The 20,521-nt window shown below is 40.0% G+C and overlaps 2 protein-coding genes across 3 annotated transcripts in view; one reads left to right on the forward strand and one right to left on the reverse strand.

Moving 5' to 3' along the window:
- LOC115778149 (monoacylglycerol lipase ABHD2) lies at nt 1–19,485 on the reverse strand. 2 transcript variants are annotated; one of them, XM_030726201.1, is made up of 11 exons: nt 19,049–19,485; nt 18,023–18,101; nt 17,187–17,402; nt 14,589–14,764; nt 12,051–12,218; nt 11,366–11,549; nt 9,605–9,697; nt 8,822–8,923; nt 8,578–8,647; nt 8,391–8,475; nt 1–3,951 (listed from the first exon to the last, which is right to left on the reverse strand). In XM_030726201.1, exons 3-11 carry the CDS (start codon nt 17,393–17,395, stop codon nt 3,743–3,745), a joined length of 1,296 nt encoding a protein of 431 aa, XP_030582061.1. In that variant the 5' UTR covers nt 17,396–17,402; nt 18,023–18,101; nt 19,049–19,485; the 3' UTR covers nt 1–3,742. The 2 variants fall into 2 exon arrangements, with proteins under 2 accessions (XP_030582061.1, XP_030582062.1); XM_030726202.1 differs by lacking the exon at nt 19,049–19,485 and adding an exon at nt 18,673–18,784.
- LOC115778148 (EGF-like repeat and discoidin I-like domain-containing protein 3) overlaps nt 19,273–20,521 on the forward strand; it is a 13,198-nt gene continuing 11,949 nt past the window's right edge. Inside the window, exon 1 of the mRNA XM_030726200.1 lies at nt 19,273–19,303. Within this exon, the coding sequence (XP_030582060.1) occupies nt 19,288–19,303 (16 nt within the window). The 5' untranslated portion in view covers nt 19,273–19,287. The remainder of the gene's footprint in view (nt 19,304–20,521) is intronic.

The raw sequence follows: 20,521 nt of genomic DNA on the forward strand, positions 1-20,521 counted from the left end.
TCTTTTGAGAAAATAATTTATTTTGGAACACAATATGCACATCTCCTCACATAATTAGTTCACACACACCACTGGTATTTCTTCAACAAAAAACACCCAGTGTTCAGTATCAGAGTACATATGCTGTGTGACTATGTGCGCCCCCTCTAGTTGTCCCAACACACCCCCTTAGCCTTCATTCAGCAAAACTGTAAACACAAAATTAAAGCTGTATAATGATAACTGCAGGTTAGCACACTGGGGGTTCCCATCCATTTGCCTGGTACTGATAGTCACTGATTCCACTGATTAAAAATATTTTTAGAATGAAACAATAGCGAGCAAAGTTTAGTCCAATCCAAGTTTTTGTTTTTTTTTTTTCCTGGGTTTTGTGGACATTTAAATTTGCTCGAGATATTTTAGCCATTTAGTTTCCAAGCCATTAAACATGAGCCCATAATCTTGATGTTTGAAGCACTGAGGTTAGGATAAATACAGAGGAACACAATCTGCTATCAATACAGTAAAATAACATTTCAGATCCCACATCATTGAGAAAATTATTCTAATGCATATGACATGTTTTGGTCTAATACACTTTGACACCATTTACTGCCACATTATTGTTGAAATAATAAGAGAATCCCTTTTGTTTGGTTATTGCCTTTATTTTTCATCCCTGGTCCCTCAAATATTCTAATATACACCATCTTCATAGAGATATTTTGCATTAACGTGAACAAAATTTGGTTTTTGTCAATCAGAGGTGGTGATATGACACAGTATATGCCTACTGCATGTTTACCTAACACTCACGCTCTGCTGAATTTACACAAGCAGATAACACAAATCATCATAACAATACAAAATACAAAAACAAACAAAAAATATCCCAAAATAATTAACTAGAAAAAAATACATCTAAATAATACACCCAAGCTTGCATTTTTGTGCAAAGTTGGGGAGAGGCAAAAATATTGTTTAAAAAAAAAAATGAATACAGATGGCTCTTACTGCAGAAACTGGGTTTTTGCTGGTGTCATCAATATCGAGCCAGAATATACCCAAAACACACCCGATTCCCCCCGTACACATATTTTTAAATGAGAGCTGTGGACTATGTGAACCGTGAACTATAATCGGACTGTGGGTGGATGACAGGATGTTTGCCATGAAGACTGGCAGTTGTAGTTAGGTTTCCCTGACGACAGATGGCAACAGTGACTTGTTGTTTGAGCAATGCTGGTTCAAGACCGCTCGAGGCAAAAAAAAAAAAAAAAGAAAGAAGGTGTTGGCAGGCCGGCTGAAACACCAAACACGATTATGTCACCAATCACATTAAAGACAGTTTCATTTCCAACACTGTTAGAAAATGTAATGTTTCCACTTTGAAGGCAGGCTGATGACCTCCTGCCACAGCGTGTCTCATTTTATCTTACAGTACATTAAAACAGCTTCAATGAGGCAAATGAAGAGGAAAACTGGTGCCAGACTGGTGCTTGGTGTTGGCAGATGCCCTGAGTTAAAGGAGATGAAGTTAGATTAGAACTTCCTTTTTTCACATTAGCCAAGCCAGCATTGGTGAGATTAATACCTGGATGTCATAGTATTTGCTCAGAATACTTAAAGTTTAAGGCAGTTATACCGCAGGAAACAATGGATTTCTACATATTGTAATAATGAAATTCCCCAGGAGCAAAAGAGCAACAGACTACAGCACTTTAAATAGGACTACCGATAGCCGAGCAACTATTTCTAAAGTCAAAAATAAACTTTTGTGACTGCATACATTTATTCTTAACCTATAATATTTAATTCTTATTATTTGATATCATTACTTTACATGTTTCTATTGACATTCAGTACTGTTATACCCTGATATGGCAGACTTTCTGGCGCTCAAATCAACACGTCTACTTATCAAATACTATCAACCAGGTATTACGACACACAAACCGTGGCCTAAGCAGCCTAACAAATGCACTGCTGTCAATCACTTAATTATTTCAAACCACCCATGCGTCTCATCACAGTGTTCAGTTACAGGTTTTAGATTAGATTACACATTTCTTGGCTGGACTTTTGCCTTGGAAGAAGCTTCCTTAGAGCCCTTACAACAAGGTTTGAGTTCAAATCAGGGGTTTCAAAAGTCCACAGGTCCCAGTCTTGCAGTATGATTTCAACACAAAAATGTTTGTGATCATTTTTTCAGCAGTTCGTGCTGCAACACCCTTTACTCTCAGCGCAGTCAAGAAAATGGGAAAAAGATTTTCCCAGTAAAGTCTCTGAAGTACAAATATTCCCTACTATTAAAATCCATCTTCTTTCTTGCATGCAGCATTCTCCATCTACTGTTACAATTAAACAAACATTTTACAAACAAGCGACTAAAATAAATATTGGATTCGCTTTGGTATCTTCAGCCCTCCTACTCATCAAACCTCACAGCTCAGATTACTACAAATGAAAATCTGCTTCACACTGCTGAACTTTCCCTTTGTAGCACCATGCTGGCCAATCAGGAGGCTAAAATTTTCAACATTTCAAAACCGCATCATCATCCGCTGGAAAATGCAAAATTGCACTAAGATGTTTGCACCAAACTAGGTGGGTGTGTGATCCTCAGTGCAGTGGCAGTAGGTCTGTTATGTGTGCAATAAGAGAAGGATATCAGAGTCTTAGCTGGACCTGCAGCTGATCAAAGGCAACAGAAAGAGTAAGAGGGCTCAAAGACACTGACGACAGACAACATGGGGAACATTTGAGTCATCTAACTTTCCGTTATCATCCTCGCTCCCTTCATTAATAGTCTTCATATCTGCACTTTGACAAATCAGGGAGAAAAGAGGGAAAACATTGTGGTGTGCAGGGTTTAAAGTGCTGGAATCAAAGTGACAGAATGCAACTGTGGGAATGTACATGGATCGTTGATCCCTGGTCATGTCTGCTAAGCACTGAAAACTTTCAAGTGCCAACACATGTGCAGGAGGATGTTATGAGCTGGAAACGATGCGTACCATCCTATCTTAATACTTAATATTTCTCCAGTACATCTAATACAAATGGCAACGCACTGAAAAGAGCAGACAATATTAGGGCCAAAGTACTAAGAACAAAGAATTTAAACCAGACCAACCAAAGACCACCATTATGGGTCTTTACCTCTGGGTCTACACAGGCTCACACAGACACACTCACAGGTGGCGTGAGCAACACACGCGTACACACACTAAACGGGTAGGGTTGGTTAAGACAGCAGACTAGGCTATATGGCCTTGGCGGTGATAAGCAGTGAGCTTCTCACAGGTGCAATAAATGGGCACCGACTGCAGTAGTTCTTCTCTGATGTAATACGAGGCTTCTTGTGTGCTCTTGTTTCTCACCGGATAACTCTAATGTGGCGTACTTGCTTTCCTTTAAATGACAGCTTGACTTCATCACCTGCCACATTGGGTCAATGGCTCACTTAGCCAAGCGTCATTATTGTGTAGATGTAAAGAACCAAAACGCTTCTGCTCCGACTCCTCAACGCGGAAAAGAGCACGAAGGCAGTTAGTTCGTTTTGTATGTTCACATACTGTAAGGTGACTGTGGTTATAAAGGAGGGCTGGGAAATGTGGGCTGGAACTGGTGAGCAGCACCAGAGGAGAAGGCAGAGAAAAGAGATCAGTTTAAAGTGTCTCCTCAGTGCAGTGTGGGGATAGTGGTGCTGGATAGGGTAAGAGGTGAAAAGGTAATGAACAAATGTAAGAGATACAGAGGTTTACGCTTTCTCCTCTAAGCAGGAGCCCTCACTCAGGTGGCTGCTTTGGCATGGTGGTTTCTGTTTCTCCCACTGACAAATGGCATTGGCGTAACCTACGATCACTTTGTCCATCCAGGTGAGAGGCTGGGGGAAGAGCACCGCACCCTCAAAGAAACCCAGGTGGCCTCCGTGAAGTGTCAGGGCAAAGATCACATTCGGCTTCTTTGCTGGAGGAGGACACAGCACACGGTAATTAGCACTTTGTACTCTGCACAGCGTGTAATAATCAGCATCTGAAAACCAACACTGGACACATGCCCAAAAATGGGCTTGCCAGGGATTGGTAAAGGTGTTTTTGCATACTCAAGCAGATAACAGTCTGACTATTTGTCTCATAGTTAGTAGAAAAACTGGCACTTCAGTAAATGGAAGAAAACAAAACAACCTTTCAACCTAGAGGCCATCATGAAAAATTGAACTGTATAATTATAACTTGAGACAGGTTTGCCTTGACTGACAGGACTCACAGGTTGTCACGTAGTCTTTTACTGCTTGGTTGCCACAATAGAACCAAACTATGTGGACATGCCTCTGCAATACATCAGTGTTATTAGATCAGCTTCAATGTGCTAAGGTTTAGTTCACACTTTGGTGCTCTAAACTGTCATCCAGAATGGAAAACCCCTTTTAATACTCAAAGATTCACCATTTTCCATCCCTCTCTAAGCACAGACACCTTTTAATAAAGACTGCCGTGCTGTCTGTTTTCTGTGGCATTTACTGCAGTCTGTACAAGGGAACTAAGCCAAAATATTTACATGCACATTTGTGTCCACATACTTTTGGTAAAACAACACAACTGTTAATCATTAACAAGACAGGACTGAGTCTTTAAAACTCCCCTTAAGAGATGAGACATGATGAAACGCCTGTGTTTTCTATAGCCTCTATAGCTACAAAAGGTAGCTTTGGATCCACTCACACTGATTTTATATCAATCACAATAAATGACCCTGAATATCTCTGTATCCGTCACATGTAATCAGTGCTGTGCTGCCTGATAAAATATGAAGGACTGCAACTTCCTTTATTGTTTAAGTTTGTGTTTGGCATTTGTTATTGTCTAGTTGACATGTAGTTTTTAAACATAACAGTATTAATGATGATAATAGTAAAAAATAAAGCCTGAAATTTAAAATGGGCCATCTCTCTGTTTGCAGGAGAGTGCTGCTGCAGTGGACAATCAGGTTGTGGTTTCATGAAAAGGACTGGCCTGGATCTCTTTGGTCTCCTGGCCTTATCTGGGTTACTCAGGAAGCCTGATGCAGCAGACTAGTGACTAAGATCCCACTGGGCTTTTAACACTGTGCACTATTCATGACAGCTGCTGAGCTTTCCTTGGACAACTGAGTGTTCGTCCAAAACGGAGAGCTGCCTCACGAAGAGCTGAGTGACGGGTTGGAACACAGAGGCCTGGAGAACAGCTTGTAGTTGTTTTTTTAAACTTACTGAGCCATTGCTGTAAGAAATCAGTTTCACGATCTTACTTTGTTTAATAATATTATAATGGTGCCTCTTTTCCTGGCACAGCATCAAAACCTTATCATTTGCATGCATTGCATCCGTGCAATAAAGAAGCACTGACCAGTCTTTGTTTTCTTTCCTTCACTGACATGGACAAAATTGTTGGTACCCTTCTGTTAAAGAAAGGAAAACCCACAATGATCACTGAAATAACTTGAAACTGACAAAAGTAATAATAAAGAAAAACGTACAGAAAATTAACTCATGAAAATCAGACATTGCTTCTAAATTGTAGTTCAAACAGAATTATTTTGAAAACAAACTAACGAAACTGGTCTGGACAAAAATTATGGTGCCCTTAACTTCATATTTTGTTGCACAACCTTCTTAAGCAATCACTGCAATCAAGTGATTCTGTAACTCTCAATGAGACTTCTGCACCTGTCAACAGGTATTTTGTCCCATTCCTTGTGAGCAAACTGCTCCAGCTGTCTCAGGTTTGAGGGGTGACCTCTCCAGACTGCATGTTTCAGCTCCTTCCACAGATGTTCAATAGGATTTAGATCAGGGCTCATGGAAGGACATTTCAGAATAGTACAATGTTTTAGCTTTTTGTGTTGTGGGTCATTTTTCTGTTAGGGGACAATGACCTGTAACTGAGTCAAAGCTTTCTGACAGTTTGGTCTCATTTGTCCAAAGGACGTTCTCACAGAAGCTTTGTGGCTTGTCAATATGCATTTTGGCAAATTCCAGTTTCGCTTTTTATGATTTGCTTTTAACAATGGTGTCCCTCCTCGGTCTTCCATTAAGTCCACTTTGGCTCAAACAGCAACGGATGATGCGATCTGACACTGATGTACCTCGACCTCGGAGTTCACCTCTAATTTCTTTGGTTACTATTTGTATTATTCGTCACTTGGGGTGGCTGTGACTGAGGAGGTAGAGCAGGTCTTCTACTAATCAGAGGACTGGTGGTTCGATCCCTGGCTGCTCCAGCCTGCATGCCAAAGTATCCATGGGCAAGATACTGAACCCCAAGTTGCTCCTGATGTATTCATTGGAGTATGAGTGTGTGTGCGAATGCTAGCTAGAAAGCACTTAGATGTAGAAAAAAGTGCTTATATGAATGTGAATGGGTGAGTGCAAATGAGTTGGATAAAGTGCTTTGAGTGCTTGAGTAGTGTTTTATAAAAACTAGTTCATTTCTCATCAATTTTCCTCTTGTGGCTGCGTCCAGGGAGGTTGTCTGCAGTCCTGTGGACCTTAACCTTCTGACTAAGATGTGCAGCTGTACTCACAGGAACATCAAGCTGTTTGGAGATGGTCTTTACAGCCTTTACCTTTAACATGCTTGTCAATAATTATCTCTCTCATCTCCTGAGGCAGCTCTCTGCTTAGCTTTCTGTGATCCGTGTCCAGTGTGGCACACACTGGACACGGTCACTGCTGTTTGGATACCAAACAGCAGTGACTACTTTTCACCCTTTAAATAAAAAGACTGATTACAAGCTAGAAGCCACCTGTGATGCTAATTACAGGACACACCTTAGTTTAACATGTGGGCAACTTATTTTCAGTCTTTTCTAGGGGTACCATCATTTTGGTCCAGATCAGTTTCATTAGTTTGTTTTTAAAATAATTCTCTGGAACCACAATTCAAAAGCAAAGTCTGATTTTCATGAGTTACTTTTCAGTAAATTTTTATTTATTATTAGTTTTGTCAGTTTAAAGTTATTTCAGTGACCATTTTGGGTTTTTCCTTTCTTTAATGGAAAGGCACCAGCAATTTTTGTCCATGTCAGTATGTCCTTTATGCTTTAGCAGTCTTACTTAACAGTAAGCTGAAAACCGTTATCAAACACTTCTAGTCTGAGCTAATTTCAGCACCAACACAGTAAGTGTATTTCTGTCAGTCCTTTGATGGCAGTCACGTGTCTGGGCCACTGTATCACATTTTAGGTCAAACGGACAGCTAATCCACTTTTCTGTAAGTGTTGCTCTCTGGAGACACGTAGGAAAGAGTACCATTTACTTTCAGTCAGGACTGATCCACTCAGACATGTGTGCGAGCAATTTTCCTTTTCCAGTATAGTTAAAGTAGTCAGTAAGTTAAAAAATAGCACAGGGTGAGGAGAATGGAGGCTTGACAGACACTGTGTCATGTTCAGCCAGTCAGAGTTCCCAGTATATGTTTACTTATTAAAGTTCAACCTCACTACACCGTATATTACAGGATAAAATCTCTTTTTTTTTGGTAATCAGTGAACTCCCTTTAGCCAAACAGAGAAACACTGTCTTATATTTATGTCTTACAGCTGTTGCCACACATATCAGAAAACATTAGTCACAGGCTCTGTGCCCCACCCTGTCCTGGTTGGAGTTGGAAGCCTGCTCACCAGACCTGCATGAGACTGCAGTCATGAAAATAAGTAAATAAAAATCTGGGATTCAGCTGAAGCCAGTTTTTAAAGACATAAGTCTTTTGTATGAATTCATAGAGGGTCAACTGTAAAGGTTTTCCATGATCTGTCTGCAGACATTAATTATTAAAAGGTGCTTTTTAGTATTTTTCAGAACTGTGGAAAATATAAAAAGCTGTTTTTTTAATATTCCACATAATGTGTTACTCAAAGTCAGACATGCTGTATAAAGTTCTGTAAGATAATCCTATCTCATTGTACATCCTGTATAATGACAATAAAAGGCATTCTATAATTTTACTTTTTTAAATTGAAACCAACCTTTTATTTATCTTCAGCTTTCTTTTTGAGCAGTACACTAATTTGAGCAGCACTTTTTAGCAGTGAAACACATTCTGATGTGGAGTTGCCAAAAAGGCCACAAGTTTACTCTGAACTGTGGTGAGCAATAATTTATGAGACAATTTCTTTCTGCAAAGGTCAGTTTTTACGAAAAAAATACAATTATTTACTTCTAAAACTAAGACAATTTTACAGCAGGATTTCATTTAAGGTAAGATTTCTTGGCAGCTACCGCAGCCACACAGTATGACAACAAGTTGACCCTGATCTACACGAACCATTTAATCCAAAGTGTGCTCTCTTAGACGGTAAACTGAAGGCAATGAAAAATATATATTTTTAGTGCAGCTGCTGTTGCTATGCAACATTTTGGTAATTACCTGCTAGTGTGCGCGGGATGTTAAGCAGTGTGTCATGAACCAGAGGGTCATCTGCAGAGTTCACTAACAGCAGTGGCACATTGACCTGGAAATTTAAGAATAAAATGTCATCCATCAAACAAATACACAAACAGACCAAAAAGAGAAAGACAGCATTATGTGAGAGGTATGCAAAAGCACTTCTTACATTGTGAATATAATGTACACAACTCTCTTTCTCATAGTACTCTTTGAGAGAGCGGTGGCCGTGGAATTTTCTGTTGAAACCCAAAAGAAGGAAGCGTTATTACTCAGTCCTTAACCCTTAGAGTTTGGGAGAAATGATAAGAACACCTGACATTTCAGATTCTCTGCACTGACAAAAAGGACTGACGTTACTGTAAGTAACAAGAACACAGAAGAGCTGCAGTAAACTAAACTAAAGCACACACCTCATGATGTTGTCGTCGATCTGCATGAGCGATGTCGCTGTGTAGAGACGACTCAGATCAGCATCTATCATTTTTATCGAATTTCCTCCAAACAGACTGTGCCTATAACATACATGTGAATACAATTATAAACATATATGCCAACTTTTAGCAATGAATTATTTAATACCGATAACTATCAGCTATGCAATAACCATTACCTCTATTACAAACAGTAATGAAGAGCTATTCATTGATTTGTAGTTTAGTAATCAGAATCAGTTGAAAGTTTGATTACTTTAGATGTTTATTTTTATTAGGCGATTTACTAGTTACTTATTTAGCTCATTTAGCTTTTTATTTACTTATTTTTTTTTAAGTTAATTTATTTAGCTTTATATTTGTTTTTATAAAGGCAGTGCTACAGACACCTCAGCCTATATAGGTAGTTAGGCAGGTGTAGGACCAGCATGCACTGGGGAGGGCTTATAGCTTTACCGGAGCAAGAGAGGCAGGAGGAAGGTACCGTTTCAGCTTGTTCAACCTACTCAGATCTGCAAAAATGACCATTATCAAAATGAACCCAGAGTGGCTTTGATGCATCTAAAGGTTAAGCTACAGTTTTATGTAAAAGTAAATTAGGAGGTTAGATTACTGACCCGAGCTGTGTGATGAAATCACTCTTTGGCAAACACCATAAAATTTCTCTGCCAAAATACTAAATATGTGCATTAAGCTTTTCAGTGATGGGAAACTGTAGGCACACAATCTTCACTGAAATTTGAGGAAGGGCAACAGTGATACCTGTGTGAGAGGATGATTTTCTTCATGTTGTCGGCCATGAGAAAGTTGTAGAAGCGCCTGAACTGATCCCACTGCAGGAATGTTTCCTGGGCTCTGAGAGAGAAGGAGAGGCAAACACACAGGGAGTTGGCTTTGTGCAGACTGTCTACAATCCAAACAACAGGCTGAATGTCCTGTGTAATCCACTGGACAAAGAGTCACACTGGCTGAGAGCAGCAATGGTGTCAGGCATCAATATGCAGGTCAGTGACAGGGACAAAGAAAGCAAAACAGATTCGGCAGATAACTGTTGATTAGAAATGATATTACTATAGATTATAGATTCTATTTAGACTATATTATCTAAGAAGAATATACACCGATCAGCCACAACATTAAAACATTAGGCAACAGTATAAAAGCTGCAATGCAAACCCTGGGTCCTGGTATTCATGCGGTTGATACTAGGACACGTACTTTACCACCCACCTAAACATTGTTGCAGCCCAAGCACAACCAACTCGAGGCTACGGTACTCCTTGATGGTAGTGGCCACCCCCAGCCGGACAATGCGCTGCGCCATACTGCAAAAACTTCTCAGGGATTGCTCAAGGAACCCTAACACCCCCAAACAAAAAGAGCCAAGGCGTTGACCCAGCTTCCAAATTCCCTCGATCTCAATCCAATCGACCCACCCCGCAAAGCCCAAATGATCCGAGGCCAACGTCCGGGTGCCAGACCCCACAGGACACGCCAAGGGTCCCATGTCCCGACAGGTCTGAGCTGTTGGTGGCGCGAAGGGAACCTACAGAATATTAGGCAGGTGGTTTTAATATTGTAGCTGATCACTGTACAGCTTCAGCTCTCAAGGAACACTGACAGGAGGGTCAGCTTACGTTTGGAAACAGATTTTTAAATGAAAATTAATTATAGAAAAACAAAATGGGAGAAAAAAAAAATTACTGCAAAACCAATTTCACAAAAGGCCAATCTGGACACACACCCCTCCCATGCTGTCTACACTTAAACTTTAATAGACCCGGCCTGTCAAGTCTGCCAAGAGATGCTGTCTGCATATTTTATATATATATATATATATATATATATATATATATATATATATATATATATATAATATATATTATATATATTATATATATATATATATTATATATTATATATGTATATATATATACACAAAATTTTTTAAAAAGCTTAATGTTAATGTGCTGTTTTGTTAAATGTACACAGCATTTGTGATGACACAACTCAATAGTTTCTCATTTTTTTTATAAACTAAACAAACTGATTAGAAGACAAGATACTGAAAATATCCATCAGCTGTAGGACTTCTAGATTGTGGTGTTAGTACTTCTACTTTAGCAAAGGATATGAATACAGTACAAAATTGTATATAGTAAAAATCTAGAGCAAACTGTGGTAAGTGAATGAAGTAGTGCAGAGCAGTAAGCCGCACTCAGGTTTATAACTGTTTGTCTTGTCCCTTACATTTGAAAAAAGATCCTCAAAGTGGAAGCTTTTTCTAATCTAATCCATCAACTAAGATTATTATGGTAAACGGAATAACTGAATGGCCAAATAGCTAAATGTAGTTGCTTTGTAGCGGATAACAGTGATTATATTCTGCAAGCACTCTTCATTTTGTGGAATTATTCTAAGCTTAATTTATATTTAGAAATTTGTGCGCATCAGTGCCAGTATTACAAAGCGGGTTTGACAAAACAATGCATGTAATTAAGAGAAGAGACCACAGCAACCCACCTCAGCGCGCTGTACCCCTGACAAACGCTGACGCAGCACAGCACTCGCTCCTGGTTAGTCCTGTTCTCCCCCAGGAACTTACAAACGATGTTTCCACCCAGGCTGAAGCCCACAACAATGAGCTGGGTGTTAGGATATGCCCGCTTAATGTAGCCAACCATGGCTGCAAATTCCCATGTGCACCCTGTAAAATGAAACGGTATAGTGTTATAATCAATACATATACAAAGATGCTTTACTCTGTTCAGTACATCTGGCTGACAAAGTATTAATTCAGAGTTACAGATCTGAGTCTGAGACCTTTTTAAACAGCACGTCTCATTGTGCTCATTTGATAAAGCCTTACATTCTTCCTCAATATAGCCTTTACCCTGAAATTATGTTGTACAATCAGGAAACAAAGTAAACTGTTCGTAAGTATACACATGTACCAGAGATGCTTTGAACTACTACTTTCACCATGTTTACCCCTTTTTAATGGATTTCGGTGAGGATAGCTTAAGTCTCAACCACAATTAACAATTGGATGAGGCTGAGGGGAAAGTGATGATGTAGCACTCCCGATAACACCAAATTATTTTTGGCTTTTGGTCCACAGGCATAAACTGTACATACACTGAGCGCAACACTTATATAAAACATCCAACACCAACAAAAAGTTTTTGAGATGGCTCATTGGTCTTACCATAAGTGAACATGCGTGGAGAGGTGAGCTCGATGTTGGGAAGAGCTCCCAGGTGATTCAGCACAGCACAACGATAACCATCCTTCTGTGCATAATCCACAAAGGTCCGGATGTAGTGCTTCTCACTATGGTTACCAATACCAGGGCATATCACCATGGTGATGTCATCTGGTTCAACAGGCAGATGGATCAGGGCAATATTTGCAAGTGAGAAATATGTAAGCAAAGATAAAAAGGAGAGCATGTTACTCTCCGAAACAAAAAAAATCACCATAACAAAAGGAGCAGAGCAAAGCCCAGCAGCCGATCCGATAAAGGATGAGGCTGTCATTTATAGCTTTTCCAAACAGAATGGAAATAGAAACACTACTTTTGTTGGGAACCAAATGTCATGTGAGGCTTAAGCTTTCTGAGAGGACTAACAGATCAGAATTAATTTGACTGGATCAGCATTCAGCTGAAGCCTTCATTGAAACACATCCATCTTTTAAACAGTCCCCCACACAACTGCATTACACACATCTTATGCCTGATTTAAAGAACCATAATTCAGTAAAAACAGCTTGTTTTATTAGCTGACATGCACAACCTGGCACAAATAACCAAAGTTGGCCATGATAGCTCTGGCAAATATTTTCTTTATTCTCCAAACATTTTAGGTCAAACCTTTTTTTTTTTTCCCCTAATGTAGCCTATATGCTCTATATATAAACCCTCAAGGGCAAATGTGTCTTGTGACACCCTCTATCTAATCCTGATCTTTGAATTTAATAAAGAAGAAATTTATCAGGAACAACAAAATGGGAGAAACCTCATGAAGATCAGCAGAGGAGGGATCCCTCGTCCAGGACTGACAAACACTCATTAGGTGTAGCATGAACAGACTAGACAGAAGTAGCAGCAGTAGAATTACAATGTAAAGAAACAGAATTACAATATTCAACTAAGAACTAGAATATATGAGATTTCAATGTTTTTCATGACAGTAAAGATCCAACTAGCTAAGTACAGGGACAAGAAAAAGTGTTCACCCTTGTAGCACATCATGTAAACATTCACACAGTAGAGATGGACAAATTTATGACTCAGAAGGCTGACGACACCAACAAAAACTCACTGAATTCAGGAGCTAAACTTGGATACAAATTAAACTAGACTTAAGGTTTGGGTTAACCCAAACCTCCGATGCTGCGAAATGATCTTATGAGACGCTCTGGAGCTTGAAAAAAAAAAAAGGCAACTAGACTTCTTTAAATTTCTTGAAGACGTTTTACCGCTCATCGAAAGGCTTCTTCAGTTCTCAAACCAAAAGGTGGAGAGAACCAGGTATTTAACGCTTTAAACACCAGGCGATCACCACCGAGGAGGAGGGGGGTGGATTACGCCATCAACTTTCCCCCGTCTATAATGCAGTCCTGAGCTCCCTTCCTAGATGCCTCAACCCCCATTCACACCTTTCTTGAGGTGACCTCAATGGGTCACTTGATAGAATGGGGCGAAGTCCCACATTGGTTTCACCCAAAACCACTGTTTGTGGTGACCCATGCCTTCTTTCACATCTTAGCGCATGTGATTATCCATATGAACAATAGTGGGTCACAACCACCTCCAAGGGACAACCGCACTGGGGTTTAAATACCTGGGTCTCTCCACCTTTTGGTATGAGAACTGAAGAAGCCTTTCGATGAGAGGTAAAACGTCTTCAAGAAATTTAAAGAAGTCCAGTCGCCTTTTTTTCAAGCTCTAGAGCAGGGGTGCCACTTTTTCAGCTTGCAAGCAACTAGCAAAGCTAGCGTGGTTAAATGCGCCTGAGTAGGGTGGTAACGAAACGGATGGATGATAGAAGATGGATGATAAACTACTTCTTTTAATGCCGTGCTCCAAGCTCCAGAGACGTGCGATCTACATTTTTTCCCCCAACTCCACTGGGGGTTCCGTGCGATCTACCTGCATTCCTCTTGCAATCAACCAGTAGATTGCGATCGACGTATTGGGCACCCCTGCTCTAGAGACTACTATGACCTGGATGACTGAGAACCTACACAGAGATCTTATGAGAGCTCTCCACACCTGGCATCCTAAGAATTGCTGAACTCAAGCAGTACTGTAATATGGTGCTCATCTGTAGTTGAGATGAATGTTTAATGTCCAACGCCTCTTTCCCAAGTACCTACTCGGCTCAACTCAGCAAAGCTTGATTCTTGTGAAGAAGTCGATTTTATGACTCATCTAGTGATGTCACTCCCTGGCCAATCAGTAGCATGTAGTCTGTTACCGTCACATTTTCAGCTCCACTCAGCTCGCTTGGAACTTTGGCTGAGTAGGTAGTTTTAAAAAATTAAAAAAAAAAAAAAAAAAACCTCGTACCAGGCACTACCACCTAATGGAAAACCCTAAAAACCGAATCGAGCCAAGCTAAGTAGGTACTAGTGAAAAAGCCGGCAACAGAGAACACATGCTTTCTCTTGCCCCTGTTCTGTACAAACAACTGCATAAAAATGCTGGTTAATAAAAAGCAGATTCTGTATAATGCATCACCTCCTGTCCGATGGGTCCCCAGTGGCTCGAAGAGGTCGAAGGTCGCAGTAGCTCCGTCCTGCATGGGTAAATATTTTCTGATTCCACTTGGGTGAGGTGAGCTCACCCGACCAAGTTTACCATACAGTGCTGTCTGGAGGTGACCGCTCTTACCCCACAGTAACGGAGGAATGTACCTGGAAAACACAAAAATGCATTCGTTTGTTAAATCTGATCTAGAAATATGAGCCATAAGCCTAATGTTCTCAGAACAAGGACAGAGAAAATGCCTAGAAATGATATCAACACAGTGTTATCTTAAGCACATGCCTTTTGCATTGCTGGCTTATGACAGAGACAGAACTTTCCAGCACAGAGTCTGCATAAAAAGTCCCATTTCTGTTGAAGCTGTTTAAAGATTGCTATGCATCCAATACACAACATTTCATTAGTCTGTTGCTATGTTTTGCAAAGTTATTCACAGAACAAATACTTGTATTCCAGTGACACTTCTGTAGGAGTTAACTGTAGGAGTCAAGTCTTTAGATTATGTAACATTCCTTTGAGACACTAGGCATTATCATGAATCATCATCGTATCTCCACACTGAGAGCAAAATAGTGTGAACTAACACAGTGAAACGTCTTCCAAGATACCACTGCAACTGCCTGTTCCATCAAGTATTATAGATCAAATTTTAGGTATAAACATGTAACAGTAAGAGCTGCCAGGAGGAACAGCCAAAACACCCTGCTCTTCATATACTGTTGCAGCCATTTAACGTGATTACCTCACATTAAAAAAACATAATAAAATATTATTCAATAGATTGCATTTCCATACACTGTCTTGCATCAGTGAAAATCAGGCTGGTTGAGCATTTGTTAATGACATAACCAAACATTCAAGTCGCTTTCTCTCACTCTTCTTCAGTTATATAAAAACATGTGTGGAATATCTGCTACATTTGCTGACACTAATCTCACCAGTGAGCTAAATCAGATAAACAAAACCAGCATAACTCTAAAGCACAGCTGCAGTGTGTACAGTACAGCCCTAAACACGACGATGGTCAGTGACTGCAAGGCACTCAAGGCTTCAGTTACACCAACAGTTACATAAGCCCTTTGAACTTATGTTTCCTCAACTTTTACAATGGCTCCAACAATTATTGCATTAACAGTTACAGTCTTACTTAAGAGAACTGTCAGTCAAAAACACACTACATTATCACTGAATGGCAGTAATCACCTCCAGGGTGCACTGTAGTTAAAGGATAACCACACATTTCTAGAAGGTACTCTGGCTTAATATAAGACTACACTACATGAGGATGACCTCATTGGTGTAATGTGGACAGGAAGCACACTAAAATAAACAGAAAATTTTAAACAGTGCTTAAAAAAAAAAAGTTTGAGCAATCATTTTAATAAGTCTATTTTTAACCTAAAACAGAAGTATGTACATAAGAGGTTCTGCTGCTTGATTGAAAGAGTATTTCAACTGTTGTTCTGCTAACAACAGTTGAAAACATTTGTACTTGCAGTTTGCAAATAATAATGCTAAAAACAGTCAACCATAAATGAAAACATGCAACATTTAAAACTTAACAAAACAAGCTCTACAATGTTTCGCAATATCCTGGACCAGCTGAGGCAAATCAGATTGTGACTCATGTCAAATAATAAAATAATAAAAAGTAGCGTGCTCCCTGTCATCTTGTCTGTTATCCAAAACCCTATAAAACTGACCCCAAACACGCCTGAACAAAATGCTGTGGACTCTGTTCACCTCACATCACCCCTCTTATGCTTTCACTGTGTGATTGATTCATTATGCAACACCACAGGATATCACGAGTTACAAATGTGACTTCACAACAACGAAGAACAATGTAGACATGTTCTGAGACTCTGATAGCTACAGTTTGGGACATATGTCTCCATATGCTCAGCACAACATGGCTGTTCAGGAGGGAATGATAAACTAGATACAGATGTAAACATCAGCGCAGCCTTATGATTCAATGACGCCGCAGCTGAAAGGCGAAGGGCTCAGTAACCATCAGTTATGTAAGCTGACACTCGAGGGTGCTTCGAGAGAATTGCCCTATGAAGCTGAGAGTTCCTGTTGAGTGTCAGACATGGAGAGATGCTCATTAAAGAAATGTAACTGAATCTACAACGCAAACTTCAGGGAGTGCTTTTCCAGCAAAATTCCAATAAGTTTGAGCCTTGTTCTGTTCCAGCAACCACTACTTTGCATCAGTTATTTTAAACTCAGACAAAACATTCAAATTATAGCAGACATCATAGTTACCCTGAAGGGGAGACTAGCATCATCATAAACGCAAATCCTCTTGGCCTGCAGTGAATGGAACCTTTATTCATAATGCAAGTGCAACAAACCCAGTGTACCTTTGTGATAACCCCCAAAATACAGCCTCATGTTTAATTCACGCAACAGCCAACAGGAAAGCTCTGGTACAGAAGCGTGGCACACTCAGGAACACTGACGACAGCTGGGACCGCCGCCAGACAAACCGCTACCTTCGCTGCTGCACCGTTGCCACGGCAACCTCTGAAGAGACAGACACAGAGAGCTGAGAACGAAACTCACTCTTTGGTCAGCTGAGGGCAGGACTTGAGAAGGAAGCGGTTGAGCGGCGTGTCCTGGTAGATGAGGTCTGGGGGCGCTGTGGGACTCTTGAGGTTCAAGCAGCGTACAATGATGTAAAGCACCGTGGCCACGGCCGCCAGCTTCATGCCGTCAAACATTGCCGGCATCTCAGGAGAGATGGTGTTTACGTCGGCTTCGTGGGTGCTCATGATTGTTCTGGAAAACAAAAGCAGCCAACAAATGAAGAACTGAATTAGATGTTTTGTGGGGTTCTTGGGGTTGAGATCAGATTTTAAAAAAAGAGATTATTTAAATAGTCCTCTGGTGTCCTGTCACAGCAGATCTTTGGGACTATAGACTAAAAGCAGCTCAGATAAAGCACAGTCAGATAACACAGACCTGGTTATTTAATACACTCGCAGTAATTACATTACAGGTTAAACTATGCCAATAGGAAGCCTTGCCACGTAGAAGATTGAGGTGCTGATGTTGCTTTAAATAAATCATTACATGTAGCAGACACTGATTTCTATCATTACTCCCAAAGTAATGCATCAGTACAGCATGCATTTTACCACATTTATTAACAGTCACAGCATTAACAAAATTATTGCAGGTGTGAATTTACAGATAAACAAAACAGGAACTATAAAGGGTACAGAGGAGCCACACTCTTCTATCTCAAAGAAAAAGGAAGTCCTGATTCATGACTGTGCGCAGTGCAAATGTTTGTTATGTTACCAGGCAGCCTCATCAAACTGTCATAAATGGAAAGTGTGAAATATAATGCATAGGTGAAACTGAAGAATGCAAAAAAAAAAAAAAAATCTACTTACATTTTATGTTCAAGTTCGCCTCGAATTAAAACTTGTTCCAAAGGTCCAAAAATGTGAAGTCACAGTGATGTGGTCAGACCTGAAATGCACACAAAAAACAAACACACAAAAAGATCTAAGATCTTCACTGCATAGAAACAAAACAATAAAGGTTTTCCCTAAACAGAGATAAAAGTTGGAACTAAATGACTCACAGCACTGTTCAAAAATTACACACTTTTCCTAATAATTTAGTTTTGACTGGTGTTCAGAGGTAACTACATCTCTAGCTCATTCAGTCCTCTTGAAAACATCAATGACCTCAAGAGACTTTGTGTACTTATTTTCTAGCATGTTCCTGTTGCAATAGCCATAACCAACTGTTAATATCTGACAGGTTTAAGAAAATCTGAATCTATCACCCACGAAAAGGCTTTGGCCTCAGTCTTCTATAAGTAACGTGTAAATACAAGCATCACATGTAAATAAACTGAGCACCAAAGAGACACTTCCAGAAAAAAAAACCTAGCTGGGTAACATTAGCTTCATTAAATAACCCCGCTAATACCCGCCTCACCCACTGGAAACCAGAGTAGATGTGACACATAAATATAGCTAAAGCCAAGAGATGGCGTGTTTAATTTAGCTCTTTCTTCGTTGTCACGACTCACAACAAGCACGGGCAGAAACACGGGCATTTCTGGAAGATAACAGCTGAGGTCAAACACCCTCAGCCAGGCCAACGGTCCTCCTCCCAATACTCGCTTGTCCCGATTCTGAAAATGAACACCGCGTCGCCTTTTCGGAAGAATTAGCCACCCACCCACCCAGTATTTACCGCAGTAGCTTCACATTAAAACCCTGCTTCAACCTGCTTAGTTTGTTTTTTATATATATATATATAAATGCCTTACTCCTTTAAAAAAAAGCAACGGAACATACATGTTTTTAAACGACCCGCATTTCTGCCGTTAATAATCGATTTAATGGTGCAGCATCACTTGAGGACCAACCAGACACAACAGTTCGCAGCTTCGGCGTCCTTACCGTCTTCAGCCGGGAACTATGAGTCAGCTACCTGCTCCTTCAAAGCGACGGGCCTTATTTATTTTCGCAGCTTTTCATTTGTTTGCTTGGTGTGTATCTAAAGCATGACAGCCTGATGTGCAGCTCGCCCTCTGCTTCAAGAACCGAAGATAGCTGAAGCGACGACTGCAGACCAGACATCCCACTTCCTAGAAGAATCTGTCATTTGCATGCCAGAGCCTCCATTGGATGAAACCGCGATGACGTTTAAGGCCGGTAACTTTACACGCCCCTTCAGAGCCGTAATTTTCCGTATTTCTCACATATTAGGCTAAAAAAAACGCGTTCAGTCACCATCTCTAGCTATATTTAACAGTTTTTATATGATTTTCTGTGGCTACAGATTAGTGTTCAGTGTGTCTGATATAAAGCCATTGCAGTCCCTGCTGAACGTGACGGAAACGTGAGCTGAAACCGTTATATAAAGTTTCATCTGCGCATGTCTCAGTCTTTTAGCAACATTAGCAATTAGCTGTTGTTAGTGGATAACATAATTCTGGGTTCCACATTGGTGCTCCAGTTTTGCCAGTTTTAACAACATGAATATTTGTTTTCAGTTATTTGATATTCCATAATTTAACTCTATTATATCGTGATAATTATTACAGCATTGTTGACTGTCGCACCCACCTTCGCACCGTTTATTTATTAAGTAAACAATGGGGATTGTAGACTGGACTGAACTTATTTACAGGTCACACCGTCCCCAAAGGTAAGGTCAGTGTGACAGGACAACATAACTGGAAAACATAACTTTTCCTTTACTGTCAAAGAGCCCCGTGAAAAAAAGATAAGGACGTGTTATTCTTAAAGTTCTACAACAGTTAATAGTTTTAATTCATCACTATGATCCCCCATCCCTCCAGGGTAAATTACACCTATGCTTTATGGACATAATTTCTTCTAAACGTCTCTGTAGGGGCTGACATGTAAGCACGTACAAGATCTTAGCTTCTGAGACATATGTTGTGTTACTGATCCGATCTTTGGAATGACTCTTGTTAGATGCTGCAATTGCAGCTTAATCTCCACGAGATGGAGACAGAGTGTAATCTTCTTGTAGTGTCCATGAATTCAACAGACAACGAAGCACTGAACCAGTCATTCATAGTTAAATCATAACAAAATTACAGTTAGTTATGTCTGGCTTCACAGTGGGAAAACATAATAGTATCTCTATTGTAAACTATTCCACTGACAGTTTTAATTTGAGTTTTTGTATAGACAGAAAAAGCCACTGGTTTGCATTTTTTCAGTGCCTTTTGTTGCAAGTACTTGAAAATGAATAAATTAATAGCGGTTATATATTTTCCCATAATATGGCCAGTATTTATGACCAAAGAAAGATGTTGGCTCAGATTTGGATCACTTTGAGCTCTGTAATGTGATTGCTTTGTCCTCAAACAGCCAAGTTTTCCCACGAGGATTTAATTC

Source organism: Archocentrus centrarchus, chromosome 3 (assembly GCF_007364275.1).
Source record: "Archocentrus centrarchus isolate MPI-CPG fArcCen1 chromosome 3, fArcCen1, whole genome shotgun sequence".
NCBI lineage: Eukaryota > Metazoa > Chordata > Actinopteri > Cichliformes > Cichlidae > Archocentrus > Archocentrus centrarchus.